The 19304-nt window shown below is 46.8% G+C and overlaps 1 protein-coding gene across 16 annotated transcripts in view; it reads right to left on the bottom strand.

The window, feature by feature from the left end:
• Positions 1-19304, bottom strand: part of HSPG2 (heparan sulfate proteoglycan 2) — a 230985-nt gene that overhangs the window by 112176 nt on the left and 99505 nt on the right. For 11 of the 16 annotated variants that reach the window (XM_081923336.1, XM_081923349.1, XM_081923344.1 and 8 more), the window contains 12 exons: positions 18774-18956; positions 16358-16537; positions 14737-14855; positions 11935-12046; positions 11695-11808; positions 10856-10983; positions 10669-10755; positions 9292-9341; positions 8896-8981; positions 7184-7324; positions 3972-4163; positions 1276-1326 (listed from right to left, as the gene is read on the bottom strand). In XM_081923336.1, the coding sequence (XP_081779462.1) occupies positions 1276-1326; positions 3972-4163; positions 7184-7324; positions 8896-8981; positions 9292-9341; positions 10669-10755; positions 10856-10983; positions 11695-11808; positions 11935-12046; positions 14737-14855; positions 16358-16537; positions 18774-18956 (1443 nt within the window). The remainder of the gene's footprint in view (positions 1-1275; positions 1327-3971; positions 4164-7183; positions 7325-8895; positions 8982-9291; positions 9342-10668; positions 10756-10855; positions 10984-11694; positions 11809-11934; positions 12047-14736; positions 14856-16357; positions 16538-18773; positions 18957-19304) is intronic. The other 5 variants (XM_081923338.1, XM_081923339.1, XM_081923343.1 and 2 more) reach the window with 1 other exon arrangement.

Genomic DNA, 19304 nt, shown 5'->3' with positions numbered 1-19304 from the left:
GAAGAATGGGGGAAATTTATAACTTACTTAGGAGACAATTGCAAACAAATAAAAACGTCATCTCGACTTAAAAAAATGACTTGTAAAGAAACGAAAGACACAGACAATTTAGAGAAATGAAAACTGTGGAAAATGTAATGATATGTAGTTTTACAACAAATATTTTAAGGACCCTATGTAGGGGGCGGGGGGATCACTAGCTTCAGAGAATCTCATGTGTGGATATGTTAAAAGTTCTTCTTTTTTCCACAATTTTAAATCTGTTTGTGTAAAAACCGATAAAAATATTTGGAAAAAGAAAAAAAAGACCAGAGAGCTGTTGCCAGTCACTGTCGACAGCACTGAGCTGTTGTTATTGCTGCGATTATTTTGATTCATGACCCGCCATTCATCCTAAGGTTCCTCAGGGCAGGTTACAACAATTTAAAATGCAAGATTAAAAGGTAAAGGTACCCCTGCCCGTACGGGCCAGTCTTGACAGACTCTAGGGTTGTGCGCTCATCTCACTCTAGATGCCGGGAGCCAGCGCTGTCCGCAGACACTTCCGGGTCACGTGGCCAGCGTGACAAGCTGCATCTGGCGAGCCAGCGCAGCACACGGAACGCCGTTTACCTTCCCGCTGGTAAGAGGTCCCTATTTATCTACTTGCACCCGGAGGTGCTTTCGAACTGCTGGGTTGGCAGGCGCTGGGACCGAGCGACGGGAGCACACCCCGCCGCGGGGATTCGAACCGCCGACCTTTCGATCGGCAAGTCCTAGGCGCTGAGGCTTTAACCCACAGCGCCACCCGCGTCCCTCTAAAAAAAATGTAAGATTAAAAAGGGTTTAAAAGAAATGGCCATCTCAATATAGGATGGGTCCTAAAAACGTTTTTAAAAGCTAGGTAGCCCAGGGAAGTCTGACTCTGTAAAAGGCTGAGCAATCTCTGTGGCTTCTGAACAAAGCATGGCAGCCGCTTTTGCACAGATGCCAGCCAGAGAACATAAGAAAGGCCTACTTTGATCTGTCCTAAATCTTCCAACATTCAGCTTTCTCAATGCCATGCATAATAACTTCACACAGTTCTATCAAGTCACCTCTCGACTCGCCTTTCCTCCGAACTGAAAAGCCCCAAAGGCTGCAAACCACCTTTCTTCTTAGCGAGTCATCCTCTCGGGGCCTCCTGCCTTCGACAACCAGGCCTCCCCGTACCCCGGTTTAGAAGCACACAATACAATAGCATGCCCCAGAACCCAAGAAGTCCATGCTCCGTTACGGGCATCTCTGCCCGCGTACCTTGTGGGCACGGCGCATCCGGGCAAAGTAGGTTTCCTTCTGCCCGACAGTCTGGGCAGGAAAGAAAGAATGAGAGAAACAAAAAGAGACAGACAGCGAGAAGGTAAAGGTGGAGAGTTCATAGCCCATGCCAGACCCCTAAATACATTCAGCCCCATCATTGTCCCCCTCCTGGGAACAAGACTCTCCCTCCTGTCCAGCTTGCCCCCCATTATTCTAGCCAGCTCTGAAGCGGCGCGGGAAAGCAGGCGCTCTGAGCAGATTTGGGGGCTGGATAAAATATTTCCCCTCAACCAGCAGGACTCTCTCATTGAACCTTGCCCCCACCGAGTTCAAAGTGTCGTCCTCTCACAAAATAAAGCACGCCTTTGTGCAACTCATGCATAAGCCTGTGGAACTCCCTGCCACAGGAAATTGCTACCGTTGCTAATTCAAGACGGGCTTGGGGGGCAGGCGATGTGCTTATAGACAAATACACAACAAATGGCAAGCCTTGCCGGCGGCTTGTGAGCTGTCAAAACTAGGAATGCCCACCCCCCTCCTCACAATCATATAATTCTAGAGTTGGAAGGGACCCCTGAGGGTCATCGAGTCCACCCCCTGCAATGCATATTCGAAGACAGGATTGTCAGAGGGTAAAGCAGCAAAGGAGGTCTACCTCCAGAATCCTAACCGCCTACCTTCCTGGCTTCGTGGTTTCTCTCTCCTCCTCCCAGCCATCTCGAGAAGTCCGGAGGGTGGCAACACGAGAACGGGCCTTCTCTGCTTTTATTTTTATTTTATATACAGCGTTGTTTTTACGTGAACCGCCCTGAGACCTCCGGGTATAGGGCGGTATGTAAATTCAATAAACCACAACAGCAACCATCTCCCAAGAAGGAAGCCTCACTTTCCTGCTGTCCGTCAGGAGTGCCCGGATAACAGTCCCCACCCACTTCCAGTCTCGTGGAATGGCTTGCTTTGGGGGAAGGTTGGCACGGGTGGGGGAAGCTCTGGGGGCACCCAGGATCCACCCAGTCTTGTGCCACCTTCTGCTGGCAAGGGGCTGCATCATCACGGCCTAGGACCCTCCTACCTACGGGACCACCTCTCCTGGTATGCCCCACGGAGGGCCTCAAGGTCCATAAACAGCAACACCCTAGTGGTCCCGGGCCCTAAGGAATTTAGATTAGCTTCAGCCAGAGCCAGGGCCTTTTCAGCACTGGCTCCGGCCTGGTGAAACGCTCTGTCTCATGAGACCAGGGCCCTGCAGGATCTGATTTCTTTCCACAGGGCCTGTAAGACAGAGTTGTTCTGCCTGGCCTTTGGCTTGGAGCCAATTTGATTCCCTCCCCCTCTTTCTTTTTTCTTTTTCCTTTCTCCTCCTGCGATGAGACTGCATTTTAATATTTTTATGTTTCAATATTTTAATTGCTGTATTCTAATCTTGTTTTTAAGTTGTATTCATTCAACTTGTTTTTATTATTGCTTGTTAGCCACCCTGAGCCTGGCCTTGGCTGGGGACCGGGGGTATAAATAATAATAATAATAATAATAATAATAATAATAATAATAATAATAATAATAAAAATAATAAAAATAATAAAAATAATAAAAATTAATATCTAGACCTCCTCACATGCTGACTGTAAGAGGGCATCCGCAGGGGAACCCCTGAGTCTATTTGTGTGGTTTTCTGCTAGAAAAACCCTGGGAATTGGGAAATAATAATAATAATAATAATAATAATAATAATAATAATAATAATAGGGAAGGGGTGGAATTCCTCCCTTCCTTCCCACCAAAATCACCACCACTACACTTGTGTTCCACCTGCCTTCCAAAGAGCTCCACTGTTCTCATTTAATCCTCACAAGAACCCTGCGAGGCAAGCTAGGCTGACCGAGGCAGCGAGTGGCCCAAGATCACTTCTGGGAGCTTCGTGCGCCAGAAAAGTGAGACTTCTTTCTTGGGAGATGGCTGGGAGGAGGAGAGAGAAACCGTGAAGCAGCACCCAGTAAGATTTGCACCCTAGTTGCCCAGGTCCTAGTCTGGCACCCAATGTGCACTCTGATCTGTGCGCCCTCCTTGCTTGAAAACAGGCCGTTGCGCCATGGCTGAACACTTGCCTTTCATGTAGAAGGCTCCGGGTTCAACCCCCACTGGCAGCATCTTCAGGTAAGGCTGCCTGAAGCCCTGGAGAGCCACTGCTGCCAGTCAGTGTAGACAATACTGGGCTAGATGGACCCAATGGTCCGACTGAATCCACATCGGCCTCCTAGCATCCTTCCTATCTCATTTGTCTCCTTCTTTAAGTTGGTACCCATGGACTTACCTTCAAAGCCAAGGTTCTGATCTCACCTCTCTCTGGAAACAACCTATGAATTTCCATCCCGCCCCCCCAAATCAATGCCGTGGTCATAGCTGTCAACCTTCCCTTTTTTGGTGGGAAATTCCCTTATTTCCCGCTGCTATCTTGGATTGTTAGATATCCCGTAGACTGTCCCCAGGACAGGTGAGGCTGCTGATCCCTTATTTTCGAGGCTGCTGATCCCTTATTCTCAAATCTGAAAGTTGACAGCTATGGCCTTGGTTCACAACGGACCACGAGGAACACGATTCGAAGAGACTGTCCGGGGAGGATGACCAGACGCCACAGGGATGGGCTCAAGAACTGCAAGCGCCACTCCCTGCATCCCACAGAGCAGGGCTCTCACCTTGTCGCCCAGGTAGGTCTCCGGCAACTGCCAGTGGTAGGTTTCCTCCCCCAGCTGCCCAAAGCGGGCATAGGAAAGCTGCGGACCCTCAGGGGACATCTCCACCGTGAAGCCGGTCTCAATCCGGGTGGTGTGTTGGCGGTTGACCAGTGAGAATCCCTGGAAGTTTCTGGGAAGGAAAGGCGTAGTGATCTGCAGGGAAAGAGCAGAGATGGCACACATAATAATAACGATAATAATAATGATAATAATGATAATAATGATTTATAATGATAATAATTTATTATTTATACCCTGCCCATCTGGCTGGGCTTCCCCAGCCACTCTGGGCAGTTTCCAACAAAATATTAAAATACTGTAATACATCAAACATTAAAAGCTTCCCTAAACAGGGCTGCTTTAAGATGTCTTCTAAGTCTGGTAGTTGTTGTTCTCTTTGACATCTGGTGGGAGGGCGTTCCACAAGGAGGGCGCCACTACTGAGAAGGCCCTCTGCCTGGTTCCCTGTAACTTGGCTTCTCGTAGCGAGGGAACCGCCAGAAGGCCCTCGGCGCTGGGCAGAATGATAGGGGTGGAGACGCTCCTTCAGATATACTGGACTGAGGCCGTTTAGGGCTTTCAAGGTCAGCACCAACACTCTGAATTGTGCTCAGAAACGTACTGGGAGCCAATGTAGGTCTTTCAAGACGGGTGTTATGTGGTCTTGGTAGCCGCTCCTAGTCACCAGTCTAACTGCCACATTCTGGATTAGTTGCCGTTTTCGGATCAACTTCAAAGGTAGCCCCACATAGAGCGCATTGCAGCAGTCCAAGCGGGAGATAACCAGATGGATGGCAGGGGTCGAGGCCTTGCAGCCAGCACAGCACCATCCGGGGACGCCCCGCGTGCCTCAGGCTGGTGGAGTAGGATATAAAAGGCAGTTTCCCTTCACAAGCGCCTTCTAGAACCATAATGGCAGTTGCCACGGCAACCGTCGCCACCGCTCTGTCTGGTTTTGTTTTGTTTTTAAAAGGAGCACTGCCGCGCATGCCTGGGCTCTTTAAGTGTTTGCACACGTGCAATTTTGCTGCTGTTGGCGGTGGCGGAGGAGGAGGAAGGAGCAGCCCGAAATAATAATAATAATAATAATAATAATAATAATAATAATAATAATAATAAAAGCTGGGCTTCCAAAAATATATTAAAATACTGTAATACATCAAATATTAAAAGCTTCCCTAAACAGGGCTGCCTGGGGTCAAGTTCACTGCATGTACAGTGTTAAAGGAAAATGTTATGAAAATGATGTCTACATGGTACTTAACCCCAGTAAAATTAGCAAAGATCTACCACAAGAGTGATAACCTATGTTGGAAATGTAAAGAAAAAGAAGGTACTTTTTACCATATGTGGTGGACTTGTCGCAAGGTGAAAGACTTCTGGGAAAAGATTTGTAATGAATTGGAAAAAATGTTGAAATATACATTTATTAAGAAACCAGAAGCCTTCCTACTTGGAATAACAGGTTTGGAATTGCCCAAGAAAGAGGTTAGATGCCACAACTGCACCTAGAATTTTGTTGGCCAAAAATTGGAAATTACAAGAAGTACCAACAATGGAGGAATAGCTGATGAAGATGATGGACTTTTGGGAGCTAGCCGACCTGACCGGAAGAATCCGCGACCAGAAGGAAGAGGTGTACCAAGAGGAATGGAAGAAATTTAAAGACTATTTAGCTAAATATGTTAAGATAACTTAAATAGAATTACTTGTGAGTATCAGATTGGCCTAGGATTTAAATAAGTGATGTTGCAGAATATAATGGTAAAACAAAGAAAGATGTTAATTGACCAAGTAAATTTTATGTGAAAATAGTTTTGGAAAACTGCTACAATGATTTATATGGAAACTCAGTCAGGGGGACTTGAGGACGTCATCCAACAATGTTAACAAAAGTGGAATTATTACAGCTAGGATAAATGTTTGTTTGTTTGTTTTTCGATGTTTTCTTTCTATTTGTTTGTTATAAAGTTGGAAAATTAAAAAAGTGAAAAGAAAAGGCTGCTTTCAGGCTGCTAATTCCTCCTCGTCCGCCAACAACAGCTTCTGCCACTCTCAAGTCATCTGCACTGCACCGGAGAACAAGCAAGTGGGACCCTCACTCGAGTATAAGCCGAGAAGGCTTTTTCAGCATAAGAAATGTGGTGAAAAAGTCAGCTTATACTCGAGTATATACGGTAGATGAATAAATGAGCAAATTAAGTTCGGATATGTAGAAAAAAATCAAAAATAAATTTAAGGAACTGCAGAAAGAGGGGGAAGGAAGTCAAGTTTGGAAATGTTAAAAGGATTGTAAAATTAGTGAAATGTATAAAATTGAAAATCATACATAAAATATTTAAGAAACAAAAAAAAAATCATTAAAGCATTTACTTTTTAAAAGAAATCAACAGTAAGACAAAATCAAGATGAAAACACCAGTCAACAAATGAAACTGATCTGTAAAAAATGTTACTTGGAAAAAACGGAGAGAGACATTGCACCTACTTTGGTAAACCACGAAAATCTTTTTTAAACATACATTTTAAAAAAAGCCTGTCAACATTCTGCTTATCCAGATAGGCTTCACCTACACAAAAACACATTTAGCAAGCTTAGAAAAGAGAAGAGTGAAGGTCAATAGACGGGGAGTTCCAAAGTGTGCCTTGCTAAAAGATTGCCTTCTTACAAATGTGGAAAGAGTATTATGTGGCACCGGTAACAGTGCGTGTGAAACATTAAAAGGTAAAGGTACCCCTGCCCGTATGGGCCAGTCGTGACCGACTCTGGGGTTGTGCGCCCATCTCACTTAAGAGGCCGGGGGCCAGCGCTGTCCGAAGACACTTCTGGGTCACGTGGCCAGCGTGACGAAGCTGCTCTGGCGAGCCTGCACCAGCGCAGCACACGGAAACGCCGTTTACCTTCCCGCTATAAAGCGGTCCCTATTTATCTACTTGCACTTAAGGGTGCTTTCAAACTGCTAGGTGGGCAGGAGCTGGGACCGAACGATGGGAGCTCACCCCACCACGGGGATTCGAACCGCCGACCGTGTGATCGGCAAGTCCTAGGCACTGAGGTTTTACCCACAGCGCCACCCGCGTCCCGTGTGAAACATAGTTTGGTACATTTCCCAAGACCAGCAGGACGGGAATTCCTGGAAGTCCAGGAAAGAAAAGAAGCTGTGTTGCTCTTACCAGGTCGCGGTGGTAGGAGGAACTGGTGCATTGCTGGGTGACGCCCATGCAGAAACAGGGCAAACAGCCTTCCTTGTTCTCTGCGCTCAGGTGGAAGTGGTGCGGCCGACAGCTGCTGCAGGAGAGCCCCTCAGTGTGCGCCTGCAAAGGGAATGGAGAAAAGCTGGAGCGCAAAGTAGGCAGAACCCCACTGCTGGCTGAGCCAAGGTTCACAGCGGCTGGGAAACTTAGGCTTGCGGGACCCATAAACCGCTGGAGTGGAAGGATCAAAGCACCCACAAACCCCAGGCAGCGGGCGCAAAAAGGAGGAGGGTCTGGCGGGGAAGGAAATGGCAGCTGGAAAAGGCGAGTGGAAACAGCATGCGCTTTTTAGGGCTGGGCTGGGATAGAAATGGGTTTCTGAACTTCAAATCCTCCCTCCATAATCTATATTATAAAGGTAAAGGGACCCCTGACCATTAGGTCCAGTCGCGGCCGACTCTGGGGTTGAGGCGCTCATCTCGCTTTATTGGCCGAGGGAGCCAGCATACAGCTTCCGGGTCATGTGGCCAGCATGACTAAGCCGCTTCTGGCGAACCAGAGCAGCGCACGGACACGCCGTTTACCTTCCCGCCGGAGTGGTACCTATTTATCTACTTGCACTTTAAGGTGCTTTTGAACTGCTAGGTTGGCAGGAGCAGGTACCGAGCAATGGGAGCTCACCCCATCGCGGGGATTCGAACCACCGACCTTCTGATCGGCAAGTCCTAGGCTCTGTGGTTTAACCCACAGTGCCACCCACGTTCCTTGTAATCTATATTATACCCTACACCTTTTGCCCAATGATTCATTCCTGCTTTTTTGCTCTTCATCTTTCGTTTCCCATTCCAACTCTCATGATTTATTTGTAGTTCACTGCATGCTGTTCATTGAAGGAAAATTATATGAAAATGATGTACCGATGGCATTTGACTCCCACAAGATTAGCCAAAATGTACAAAAACGCCACCAACGTAGGTTGGAAGTGCAAAGAGAATGAAGGCACATGTGGTGGATGTGCAAAAAGGCCAGAGCATTCTGGGAAATGATATGTAATGAACTGAAAAAAATGTTTAAGATAACTTTTGTAAAACAACAACAACAACCAGAAGTTTTTTTGATAGGCATCGAAGGAGAAGAAATACCAAAGGACTTAAAGACTGTTAATGTATGCAAAAACAGCTGCAAGAATACTGTTTGCCCAGAGATGCAAAGAAGAGGAAACAGCAGCCAAGGAAGAGTGGATAGTGAAAATGAGGGACTATGCCAAAATGGAGAAAATGACTAGGAAGATCAGACACCAAGATGACAGTAAATTTAAAAAAGAATGGTGTAAATTTTATAGAGTACATTAAGGAACAATGTAAAGATTTAAAGACGTTAGCAGCACTTGTAATTTTTTAATAGGTAAAGGAATAAATAAGGATTTAATCAAAGTTGGATAAAAGAATTAGATGTGGTTAAAATTTAAAAAAAAAATGTATCTGTGGAAAACCAGAAGGGGGAAGAGGGAAGTACGGGGGTTCAGAGAACCACACAATTGCATAAATATTGTTGAATTTAAGTTTGAATGATGTTAATAATGAAAACTTGAAAATTATAATAATAATAAAAAGGAAATGGGTTTCTGAGCTGGGGAGGGAATGCACACCGATGGGTGCTTCCCCCCCAGGGCTGCCCCCCTCCTGCCTTACCTTACACTGGCACTGCCCGCTGGCATCGCAATGGCTGCTGATGCTTCCATGTGGATCGCAGTGGCATCGGGTGCCATGATCTGTAGCTGGGGGGGGGGAGTGGAAGGGAACTGCTGAGGACAGTGGGTACTTGGCAGGTGAAAGAGTGAGACTATTTCCCCTTCCACCCACCCCAAGGCTATGATTCCGCCTTCGCCAGACCAGATATTTTGAGCTACAATGCTTCTCAGCCTCCCGGCTTGGGAGTCGGAAGTCCAAAACGCCGGAGGCTGCGTCAATCAAATTCTCCAGGGAGGCTTTTCATGGTATGCCAGAAACAATCAAAGTTCGCTGGGCTGCGGAAACCTGGTTTCTCTGTTGGCGGACAGCTCCCTTTGCCCCAGAAGCCGGACTCACCTGTGCATGGTTGCCCCCGGCTGGGGTTGCCCACGTAGCCTGGCGCACACCTGGCCCAAGAGAAGAGGGATGAGTTAAGGGGATGAAAGGAGCAGAGGCCAAAGTCTCAGGATCTGCTTCACCCCATCGTCCCCCCACCACCACCTTCCAGGCTCGGAAGTGCCCCAGTTCACCGGGAGCAAGAGAGTATGTTCTCCCCCTCCCCTTTTTTAAAAATAATTTTTATTTGCACGTTAAGAGTTACACATAATGAGACACAATATTCTGTTATAAAGGAAAAAATAAAAAAGAAAAGAAAGAAAAGAGAAAGAGAATAGGAAGAATGTTAAACAACATATCTTGTCAAAAACATACAGTAATTTAAGAAATACAAACTGTGGATGCCATTGTTATAAACACATCTTTCCAGTATGGATTTCTTTTCTCTTCACCTTACCTTTTTCTCCTCACAACTCTCACTTTCTTATCCTAGTCTCTGATTTTATTCCCATGATTTATTTAATGACTTCCTTCTGCCTCTATACGGTTCCTAATCTCTGATATTTTAAGATTTCTGCTTCCATTTTCGCTCTGTACAGATGTTATTGGCCCAGAGATGGAAAGAAGATAAAGTTCCTACCAGAGACGGATAGCAGATCAAGTTGATGGATTATGCCGAGATGGCCAAAATGACTGGAAGGATCAGAAATCAGGAAGGCCAAAAATGTAATAAGGAAGGGGGGAATTTTATAACTTATCTTAAAGACCATTGTAAATGTTAAAATCGTTAGTAGGATTGGAGTATCACTTCTAGCTTAATAGTGAATTTTGGACACAATGGAGAGGTAAAAGATTTGGATTATCGTAAAAGATGCAGGAGGAAATGATTAACAGTAGGACCCACAAAGGGAGGAGGGAAGTCTAGGAGATTCCTTGGGATCTTATTTTTGTGATTTATGTTTGATATATGTCTGTAAAATTTCAATTTTAAAAACCAAATAAACAAATTTATAATACTCATTTAAAAAAAGTTTTAAGCAACGGACTATTGGCATAACAACTTCTCTGAAAGTCAGAAGCGAGGCTGCCAGCCACATCTCTGCTGGATTTCTGGGCAACCCCCCACCCACATTTGATCCTCACAGCAACCCTGCGAGTTTAGGATGAGAAAGAGAGTGAAGCAGCCCATGGTCATGCAGTGAGAGATTCCTGGTGGGAGGAGGGTCTCCCCCACCCTGGCCCAGAGTTCCCTGTCTACTGAGAACCAGCTGGATTTTCGAAAGGAAGAAGGCACCCGCCATCCAATCACACCAGGAGTGGGCAATTTCTCCCCCCCACACACAGTCTGAGGGCTCATTCTTACACCCCTCCCTGGCAGAGTCATAACGGCCATCCTACCTTTCGCACTGGCGCCCGATGTAGCCCGGGGCGCAGGAGTCGCAGGTGGGCTGCCCATCTGTGTCCACAAAGCAGGTCTTGGCAGGCCTGGGAGAAGAGAAGGGTGGCAAGTTAGCAGCCGAGAGAAACCACCCCTCGCTCAAAAGGGGGGAGGAGGACAGCAGAACGGCTGGCAGGCGGTACCTACTGGCTAGCAGAATAGGGTCCGTGGCACGGGCACGGTTGGCAGTCTCCGGGGGTCCCACGCCTGGCATCGCCAAAGAAACCTGGCTGGCAGCGCTCACACCGTTGTCCTTCTGTGTTGTGCTGGCAGGCCTGTGGATAATAATAATAATAATAATAATAATAATAATAATAATAATACAGTGGTACCTCTGGCTGCGAATGGGATCCATTCCAGAGCCCCGGTCACATCCTGAAGCAAAAGCAACCCGCATCTATGGGTTGCGATTCGCCGCTTCCGCGCATGCGCATGATGTCATTTTGAGTGTCTGCGCATGCGCGAGCTGCAAAACCCGGAAATAACATGTTCCGTTACTTCCAGGTCGCCACGGAGTGTAACCTGGAAATGCTCAACCCGAAGCTACTTCAACCCGAGGTATGACTGTAATAAATACAGTGGTACCTTGGGTTACAGACACTTCAGGTTACAGATGCTTCGGGTTACAGACTCCGCTAACCCAGAAATAGTACCTCGGGTTAAGAACTTTGCTTCAGGAGGAGAACAGAAATTGCGCGGCGGCAGCGGGAGGCCCCATTAGCTAAAGTGGTACCTCAGGTTAAGAACAGTTTCAGGTTAAGAACGGACCTCCGGAACGAATTAAGCTCTTAACCCAAGGTACCAATGTAAAATAAAATAGATGATGTTAATTTATTTATACCCCACCCATCTGGCTGGGTTTCCCCAACCACCTTTACCACCTCACCCAAGACCTCCCCAAACCACCTACTACTACAGGAGCCCACACAGGTGTGCCCAGTGAGGAGCTGCTCCCCTCCACACCAACCCGCCCCAGGAAGTCTCACCTGGCAGTCTCCGGTCTCGGCGTCACACTCGGCGGTGTGCTGGTTGCAGTCACAGCGTTCGCAGGTCCCCAGGTAGAGACCACTGGTGGTGCGTGTGTAGCCGACGTCACAATCCTGGGAGAGAGAGAGGGGGGGCAGGGCTCGGCTCAGTAATAGGGTGTGGCGTAGGAATCAGCCCCCAACCCCACTGTGCCAGGTGACTTGAGAACCCTGAGGGTCTACTCCTGAGGGTCTACTCGCCTGGCAGGAGGGACCGCGATATCCCGGCGGGCAAGTGCAGTCCTCGACTTCCAGGGCTGGGCTCAGTCCCGTGGTGTGTGGCACTGCCACGTCCATGTGGATGCCAGAGATCCTGCAAGGAGGAAGAGGCCACAGTGAGCGAAAAGGCTCTGCCCCGTGTTATTCTTTGAAAATGATTCACAGATGGTATTTAACTCTGAGTAGGCTTGCCAAGAGGTATAAGACTGAATCAGATAAGTGCTGGAGATGCAAAGAGGCGGAGGGAACATTCCTTCACATGTGGTGGATTTGTAAAAGGGTAAAAAGTATTGAGAAATGATCCATAACGAATTGAGAAAAATGTTTAATAATACTCCCCCCTCCCCCTAAACCAGTTGTGGATAATTCTGTTGGGGATAATTCAGACTGAAATTCCCAGGTGTCAAAATAGGTTGTTTATGTATGCTACTACAGTGGACGCTTGGGCTGCGAACGTGATCCATGCGGGGTTCACAACCCACAGCGCCACATCTGCGCACGTGTGGGTTGCGATTCAGCACCTCTGCGCATGTGCAAAGCACGATTTAGCGCTTCTGCGCAAACCCGAAAGTAACTTGCTCCGGTACTTCCGGGTTCGGGGCAGTGCACAACCGGAAAACGCCAACCTGAAGCGTCTGTAACCCAAGGTATGACTGTACAGTCGTACCTTGGATCTCAAACGCCTTGGCTCCTGAACAAATCAGCTCCCAAATGATTGAAACCCGGAAGTGAGTGTTCCAGTTTTCGAACGATTTTCAGAAGCCAAACATTCGGCATGGCTTCCGATTGGCTGCAGGAACTTCCTGCAGCCAATCAGAAGCCGCTCTTTGGCTTCCATATGCTTTGGAAGTTGAATGGATTCCGTTTGACTTCCAACCTACGACTGTACTGCGGCCCGTGTTTCATTAGCTCCCAAATGGAAAACGAGCAAGGTCCCAAGCCAAGAAGAATGGCAACTTAAGCTGACAGAATATGCGCAGTTTAAAGACTTAACATACAGAATAAGAGGTTGAAATATACATTTGTCAAGAAACCAGAGGCTTTTCTCTTAGGAATTGTCGGTAATGAAATAAATAGAAAGGACCACAAACTTTTCCAATATGCAGTAACAGCGGCAAGAATATTACTGGCCCAGAAATGGAAACAAGAACAAATACCAACGTTGGAGGAGTGGAGAATGAAGCTGATGGACTATGCAGAACTGGACAAACTGACTGGGAAGATCAGATATCTACGAGATCAAAAGTTCATCGAGGACTGGGGAAAATTAGTTGAATATTGGGAATGTATAAGTGATAATGGAATAACGTTAGTGGCATTTAGAGAAGCTCTGTAACAGCATAAGAAATATGCTGTAAAATTGAGGAGTGTTAGGATGTCAAGGGGTATGAAGTAGAGAATTACAGCTGTAACTAATAAATTTGAGGAAATTTAATGAAAAGGAAGTTAATTAGATAAACTGATTAAAGGGTTGCTAAAGAATGTTGGAATAAGGATGCAGCGAAAGGGAGGTATGGGGAAGTCGATATATGTTTAATGTTGTGTTTGTTTTTTGTTTTTGTGATGTGTTTGTCTTTTATTATGTGTTTGAAAAATCAATAAAAATTTTATTAAAAAAAAGAAGAAGAAAGAAATATTGTAAAAAGGCAAAATAGAAGTGGGGGGTAGGTATAAAGGCAATATCAAAATTTGGAAATGTGTAATTAAAGAAGTTAGAATTTGGATGATTGGCAGAGAAGCCGAAGGAAGTCAAAAACTGAAAATTTAATAGAAATTGTAATGTGGTATGAGTGTATGGGAAATTAATAAAATATAATTTAAACAAAAAAAAGAAAAAACATACAGAATAAGAGAACAAGATGTATGTACGTTTAAAGAAGATTCGAAAATGTTTATTGAATACAGTCAAACCTTGGTTGTTGAATGTAATCCATTCCGGACAACTGTTCAACTTCCGAAACGTTCAACAACCAAGGCATGGATTCCAATGGGTTGCAAGAGATTCTTGCAGTCAAGCAGAAGCTGTGTCGGACGTTCTGGTTACAATAATCCATCTGCCAACATACATTTCCATGCTTTGCTGCATGTTTTGTGATTTTAAATCTCTGCTGGGGTTCTGTCACCAAAGAGTACTTGCCCCAAACCTGGATCTTGGCATCCAGGAATTCTCTTTTTAAACCTCTTTATTCCTTGCCACCCTTTCTATAATACCAAAATGGACCAGATGACTTTGGGGGGTCCCTTCTAATTCCGTGATCCCCATTGGGTTAGAAATGTAAGTTTATACTAAAATACCAAGACACTTTAACCGCAAAAAACCCACACTGTCACCTGCTAAGTCGTCCCAAAATATATATTAACAAATCATTTTCAACCATTATAAAACATACATTTATATCTTATACAGTTTTTTAGACCTCCGTCAATCACATCTGAAAATTTCCCCATCTTTTCCACTTAGTTTACATTTCTTACTTTCACTATTACATTTAAGTATCATAACTAATATCTTTCATCTTTATCTTCTTTGCAATATTTCATATATTCCTCCTTACAAAGCTACTTGTAGTCCTGCTAGTGTAATTTGTTCCAATCTTCTGTGAATCTTCAAAATATATCTTTCTCACCCACCAACCTTCTACCACCCATGGATCCTTCCACCCTAGCTAGTCCCCAGAAGCTGGCCTTCCCAGAATCCCCTGGGCTCCCAGCTCCTATCCGGCACAGACCAGCATCATTCCCCATTGGTCCCATTTGCTGGTCAGGGACACAACCCCTTTTTACCTGCTCTCCGCCTGCCGGTCAGAGTAGGAGGCTCGGATCATGAAAACATCAATGTCAGCCAGGGCCATCAGGAGGTGCTCACGGGTGGCTTTTTGACCGTCTGCGCGGCGCCAGGCTTGCTGAAAGAAATGGGAGCAGGAGAGTGAGGTTTGTGCTTCCTCATACAGCGGTACCTTGGTTCTCAAACGCCTTGGCTCCCAAACGCCAATAACCCAGAAGTGTCCTGGTTTCCAAATGTTTTTCGGAAGCCGGACATCCGATGAGGCTATCGGCTATTGTTTCCGAGGCGCCTGCACCAATCAGATGCTGCGCCTTGGCTTTCAAACATTTCAGAAGTCAAACCGACTTCCGGAGGAGATTAAGTTTGGCACTTTTGTTCTTGCTAATTATTTTGCGTTTTTGTTTTTGAGGCTTTTTCGGTTCATTTGTTTTTGTGACTGTATGGGACCCAGTTCAGCTATGGATTGATTGATTGATTGATTGATTGACTGATTGTGTGACTGCGGAAATGGATAAAAGCCCCCCATCCAAACAATAACTATAGTAAGAAAGATTGTTTTTTTCATTTTTATCATCTACAATACTGTCTTAGTTATTTTACAGTACAGTACATTGATTATTGTTTCCATTTTATGGATCAATGGTCTCGTTAGATAGTAAAATTGAAGTTAAATTGCTGTTTTAGGGGTTGTTTTTAAAAGTCTGGAACGGATTTATCCATTTTGCATTACTTTCTATGGGAAAGTGTGCCTTGGTTTTGGAACGCTTTGGTTTTGGAACAGATTAAGTTTGAGAACCAAGATACCACTGTATTTGCAAAGCCGTCATCTCACTAAGTCAGCGAGGTCCTTTCCTGGGTGCAGGAAAAATAGGGTCCTCTGAGGAACCAGGGACAGCTGTCATAAGGTTCTGTAGCTTTCACTAGGAACTAAAACACTAATTCCAGGCTGGCCAGGAATTCTCGTGAGAAAATGATGGGGAAGGGCCATGAGGAATAGACCTTACTTAGACTAGGGCTTTAGTTCAATGGTAGACCACCTGCTTTGCATGCAGAAGGTTTCAAGTGCAATCCCTGGTGGCAGCATCTCCAAGCAGGGCTAATAATAATAATAATAATAATAATAATAATAATAATTTATACTCGGCCCATCTGGCTGGGTCTCTGGGCGGCTCCCAACAGAATATTAAAAACACGATAAAACATCAAACATTTAAAACTTTGCTAAAGAGGGCTGCCTTCAGATGTCTTCTAAAAGTCAGATAGTTGCTTATTTCCTTGACATCCGATGGAAGGGCGTTCCAAAGGGCGGGTGCCACTACCTAGAAAGCCCTCTGCCTGGTTCCCTGTAACCTCGCTTCTCGCAGGGAGGGAACCGCCAGAAGGTCCTTGGCGCTGGACCTCAGTGACCGGGCAGAACGATGGAGGTGGAGATGCTCCTTCGGGTATACTGGGCCAAGGCCCTTTAGGGTTTTAAAGCACAGAGACCCACTGCCTGAAATCCTGGAGAGCTGCTGCCAGTCAGTGCAGGCAATACTGAGAAAGATGGACCAAAGGCCTGGCTCCCTCTAGGGCTGCACGTCTACCCGCCAACCGAGGAGCTGGAAGCTCTATATGCCTCACCTCCCGGAAGGGCACGGTGAACGTAGTGGGCGAGCCAGGCAGGGGGCTCGTTTCAGCAACATGCTCCAGGAAGATCTCGTTCCCCTGCAGCAGAACGTCGGGTTGGCCACGCAGAGCTGGGGAGCCAGGGAACGTGTCATGGGTGATGGTGTAGCGCAGTTCTCCACCGTAGGAGGTCACCTGGGGAGAGAGGCCCAGAGGGGCAGCGTTAGACCCATTCCAAAGAACCGCAGACAATACTGTCTTATTTATTTTATAGTACAGTACATTGAGACGCAGGTGGCGCTGTGGGTTAAAGCCTCAGCGCCTAGGACTTGCCGATCGAAAGGTCGGCGGTTCGAATCCCTGCGGCGGGGTGCGCTCCCGCTGCTCGGTCCCAGCACCTGCCAACCTAGCAGTTTGAAAGCACCTCCGGGTGCAAGTAGATAAATAGGGACCGCTTACCAGCGGGAAGGTAAACGGCGTTTCCGTGTGCGGCTCTGGCTCGCCAGAGCAGCGATGTCACGCTGGCCACGTGACCCGGAAGTGTCTCCGGACAGCACTGGCCCCTGGCCTCTTAAGTGAGATGGGCGCACAACCCCAGAGTCTGTCAAGACTGGCCCGTACGGGCAGGGGTACCTTTACCTTTACCTTACATTGATTATTGGGACGCAGGTAGCGCTGTGGGTTAAACCACAGAGCCTAGGACTTGCCAATCGGACGGTCGGCGGTTTAAATCCCCGCGACGGGGTGAGCTCCCGTTGCTCGGTCCCTGCTCCTGCCAACCTAGCAGTTCAAAAGCACGTCAAAGTGCAAGTAGATAAATAGGTACCGCTCCGGCAGGAAGGTAAACGGCGTTTCCGTGTGCTGCTCTGGTTCGCCAGAAGCGGCTTAGTCATGCTGGCCACATGACCCGGAAGCTGTACGCCGGCTCCCTCGGCCAGTAAAGCGAGATGAGCGCCGCAACCACAGAGTCATCCATGACTGGACCTAACAGTCAGGGGTCCCTTTACCTTTATCTTGCCAGACAAGAGATAAACTACATACTCAGGATTCTGTTTTAGACCACCCCTTTTGTGATGTATGTATGATGTATGGGGGGGTTGGTCCTGGGCTACATCCCTTCTGTGATGTATGTATGATGTTTCTGGGGTTGGTCTGGAGTTTGAAGGTGGGCAATTTAAAAAGTCTATATAAGGAATTGCGCTCCTGTGCTTGAGGTCTTCTCCCCCCGCGTGTGAGGGGAGCACCCTGTTGCAACAGCTTTAATAAAGATGAGCTTTCTAGCTGCCTTGCTTCTCAATATTCTCTGGTTGGCCTCTGTTATTTTCTTATACCAATAGAGAACCGAAAAAGAGGACTCTATATGGGCTCTTGGGTACCCCATAAGGGAAAAAAGAGCAGTTTTTTCTTATAACATGGCGCTCATCTCACTTTCAGGCCGAGGCAGCTGTGTTTGTCCACAGACAGCTTACTGGGTCGTGCGGCCAGCAGGATTAAACCACTTCTGGCGCAATGGGACACTGTGACAGAAGCCAGAGCGCATGGAAACGTCATTTACCTTCCCGCTGGAGCGGTACCTATTTATCTAATTGCACTGGCGTGCTTTCGAACTGCTAGGTTGGCAGGAGCTGGGACAGAGCAGCGGGAGCTCACCTCGTCGTGGGGATTCGAACCACCGACCTTCCGATCATAAAGCCCAAGAAACTCAGTGGTTGAGACCACAGTAATAATAATAAATAATAACTTTTTATTTATACCCCACACTTCCTGGTTCAGAAAACCAGGCTCAGAGAGGCTAACAACAAATTTAAATCACATAATTGATGCAACAAAAAACAGCATAAAATACAGTATAAAATGTGAATAACAATAAATTCAGAATTCAAAAATCAATTTTGGGAGGAAATCCATCCAGTAAACATTAGATGATCACCAGGGCTAGCTGGCTAAATTAGTCCTATTTGGGCCAGCGAGGAGACCAGGGGAGAATTAGCTGTTGGATCTCAGAGCGGGTAATCTTCATAAAAAGGGGAAGGGGAAGGAAGGAAGGGGAATAAAAGATCAGGCTAAGTTCAAATGAAAGCCAGGCAGAATAGCTTTGTCTTACCGGCCCTGCGGAAGGAAGTTAAATCCTGCAGGGCCCTGGTCTCATGGGACAGAGCATTCCACCAGGTCGGAGCCATCACTGAGAAGGCCCTGGCCCTGGTGGAGGATAATCTGATTTCCTTAGGGCCCGGGACGGTTCTGTGCCAGGTGGACCAAATCGCTGACTTGGGATGTCTCATTTTCTGCCCCACGAGTGCCTCCTTCGACCTCAAATCAAACCTTTCCTTGTCCTGAAATCACAGGTTTGGGAGATTCCCCGCAAGGGTCCTCCATAGTCCAACCCCCTGCGATGCAGGAATTACGGCGGAAGCACCCCTGAGAGTGGCACCTTGTCTCCCCTGAAGCGCTCCGGCAGCACCCAGTAGTAAATGTCACGTGGCAGAGTGTGGAAGGAGGAGAAAGTGAGCTCCGAGGCTCCGGTGAAGCGTATGCCCTCGCTGATCGTCCGGGAGCCGGCCGAGTTGGAGAGGCTGAACTGTGCCCTCTCAGCGTCCTCAGACCCCACTCGCACCTAGAGCACAAGGAGAGAAGCTGTCAGATGCATATATTGATGGGACATCTATTGATACAACAGATTTTAAAGGCTAATACAGTGGGTTAAGAACTTAATTCATTCTGGAGGTCCGCTCTTAACCTGAAACTATTCTTAACCTGAGGTACCACTTTAGCTAATGGGGCCTCCCGCTGCTATCGCTGTGCCGCCATCGTGCAATTTCTGTTCTCCTCCTGAAGCAAAGTTCTTAACCCAAGGTACTATTTCTGGGTTAGTGGAGTCTGTAACCCGAAGCGTCTGTAACAAAAGGTACCACTGTACAGTCCTTCCTTAGGTTACAGACGCTTCAGGTCGCTTTTTTTGGGT

This window comes from Podarcis melisellensis (assembly GCF_964234715.1).
Source record: "Podarcis melisellensis genome assembly, chromosome: 8".
NCBI classification, from domain to species: Eukaryota; Metazoa; Chordata; class Lepidosauria; order Squamata; family Lacertidae; genus Podarcis; species Podarcis melisellensis.
Note: the sequence above shows the minus strand (reverse complement) of the source record. Positions and strands in the feature narration are given on the sequence as shown.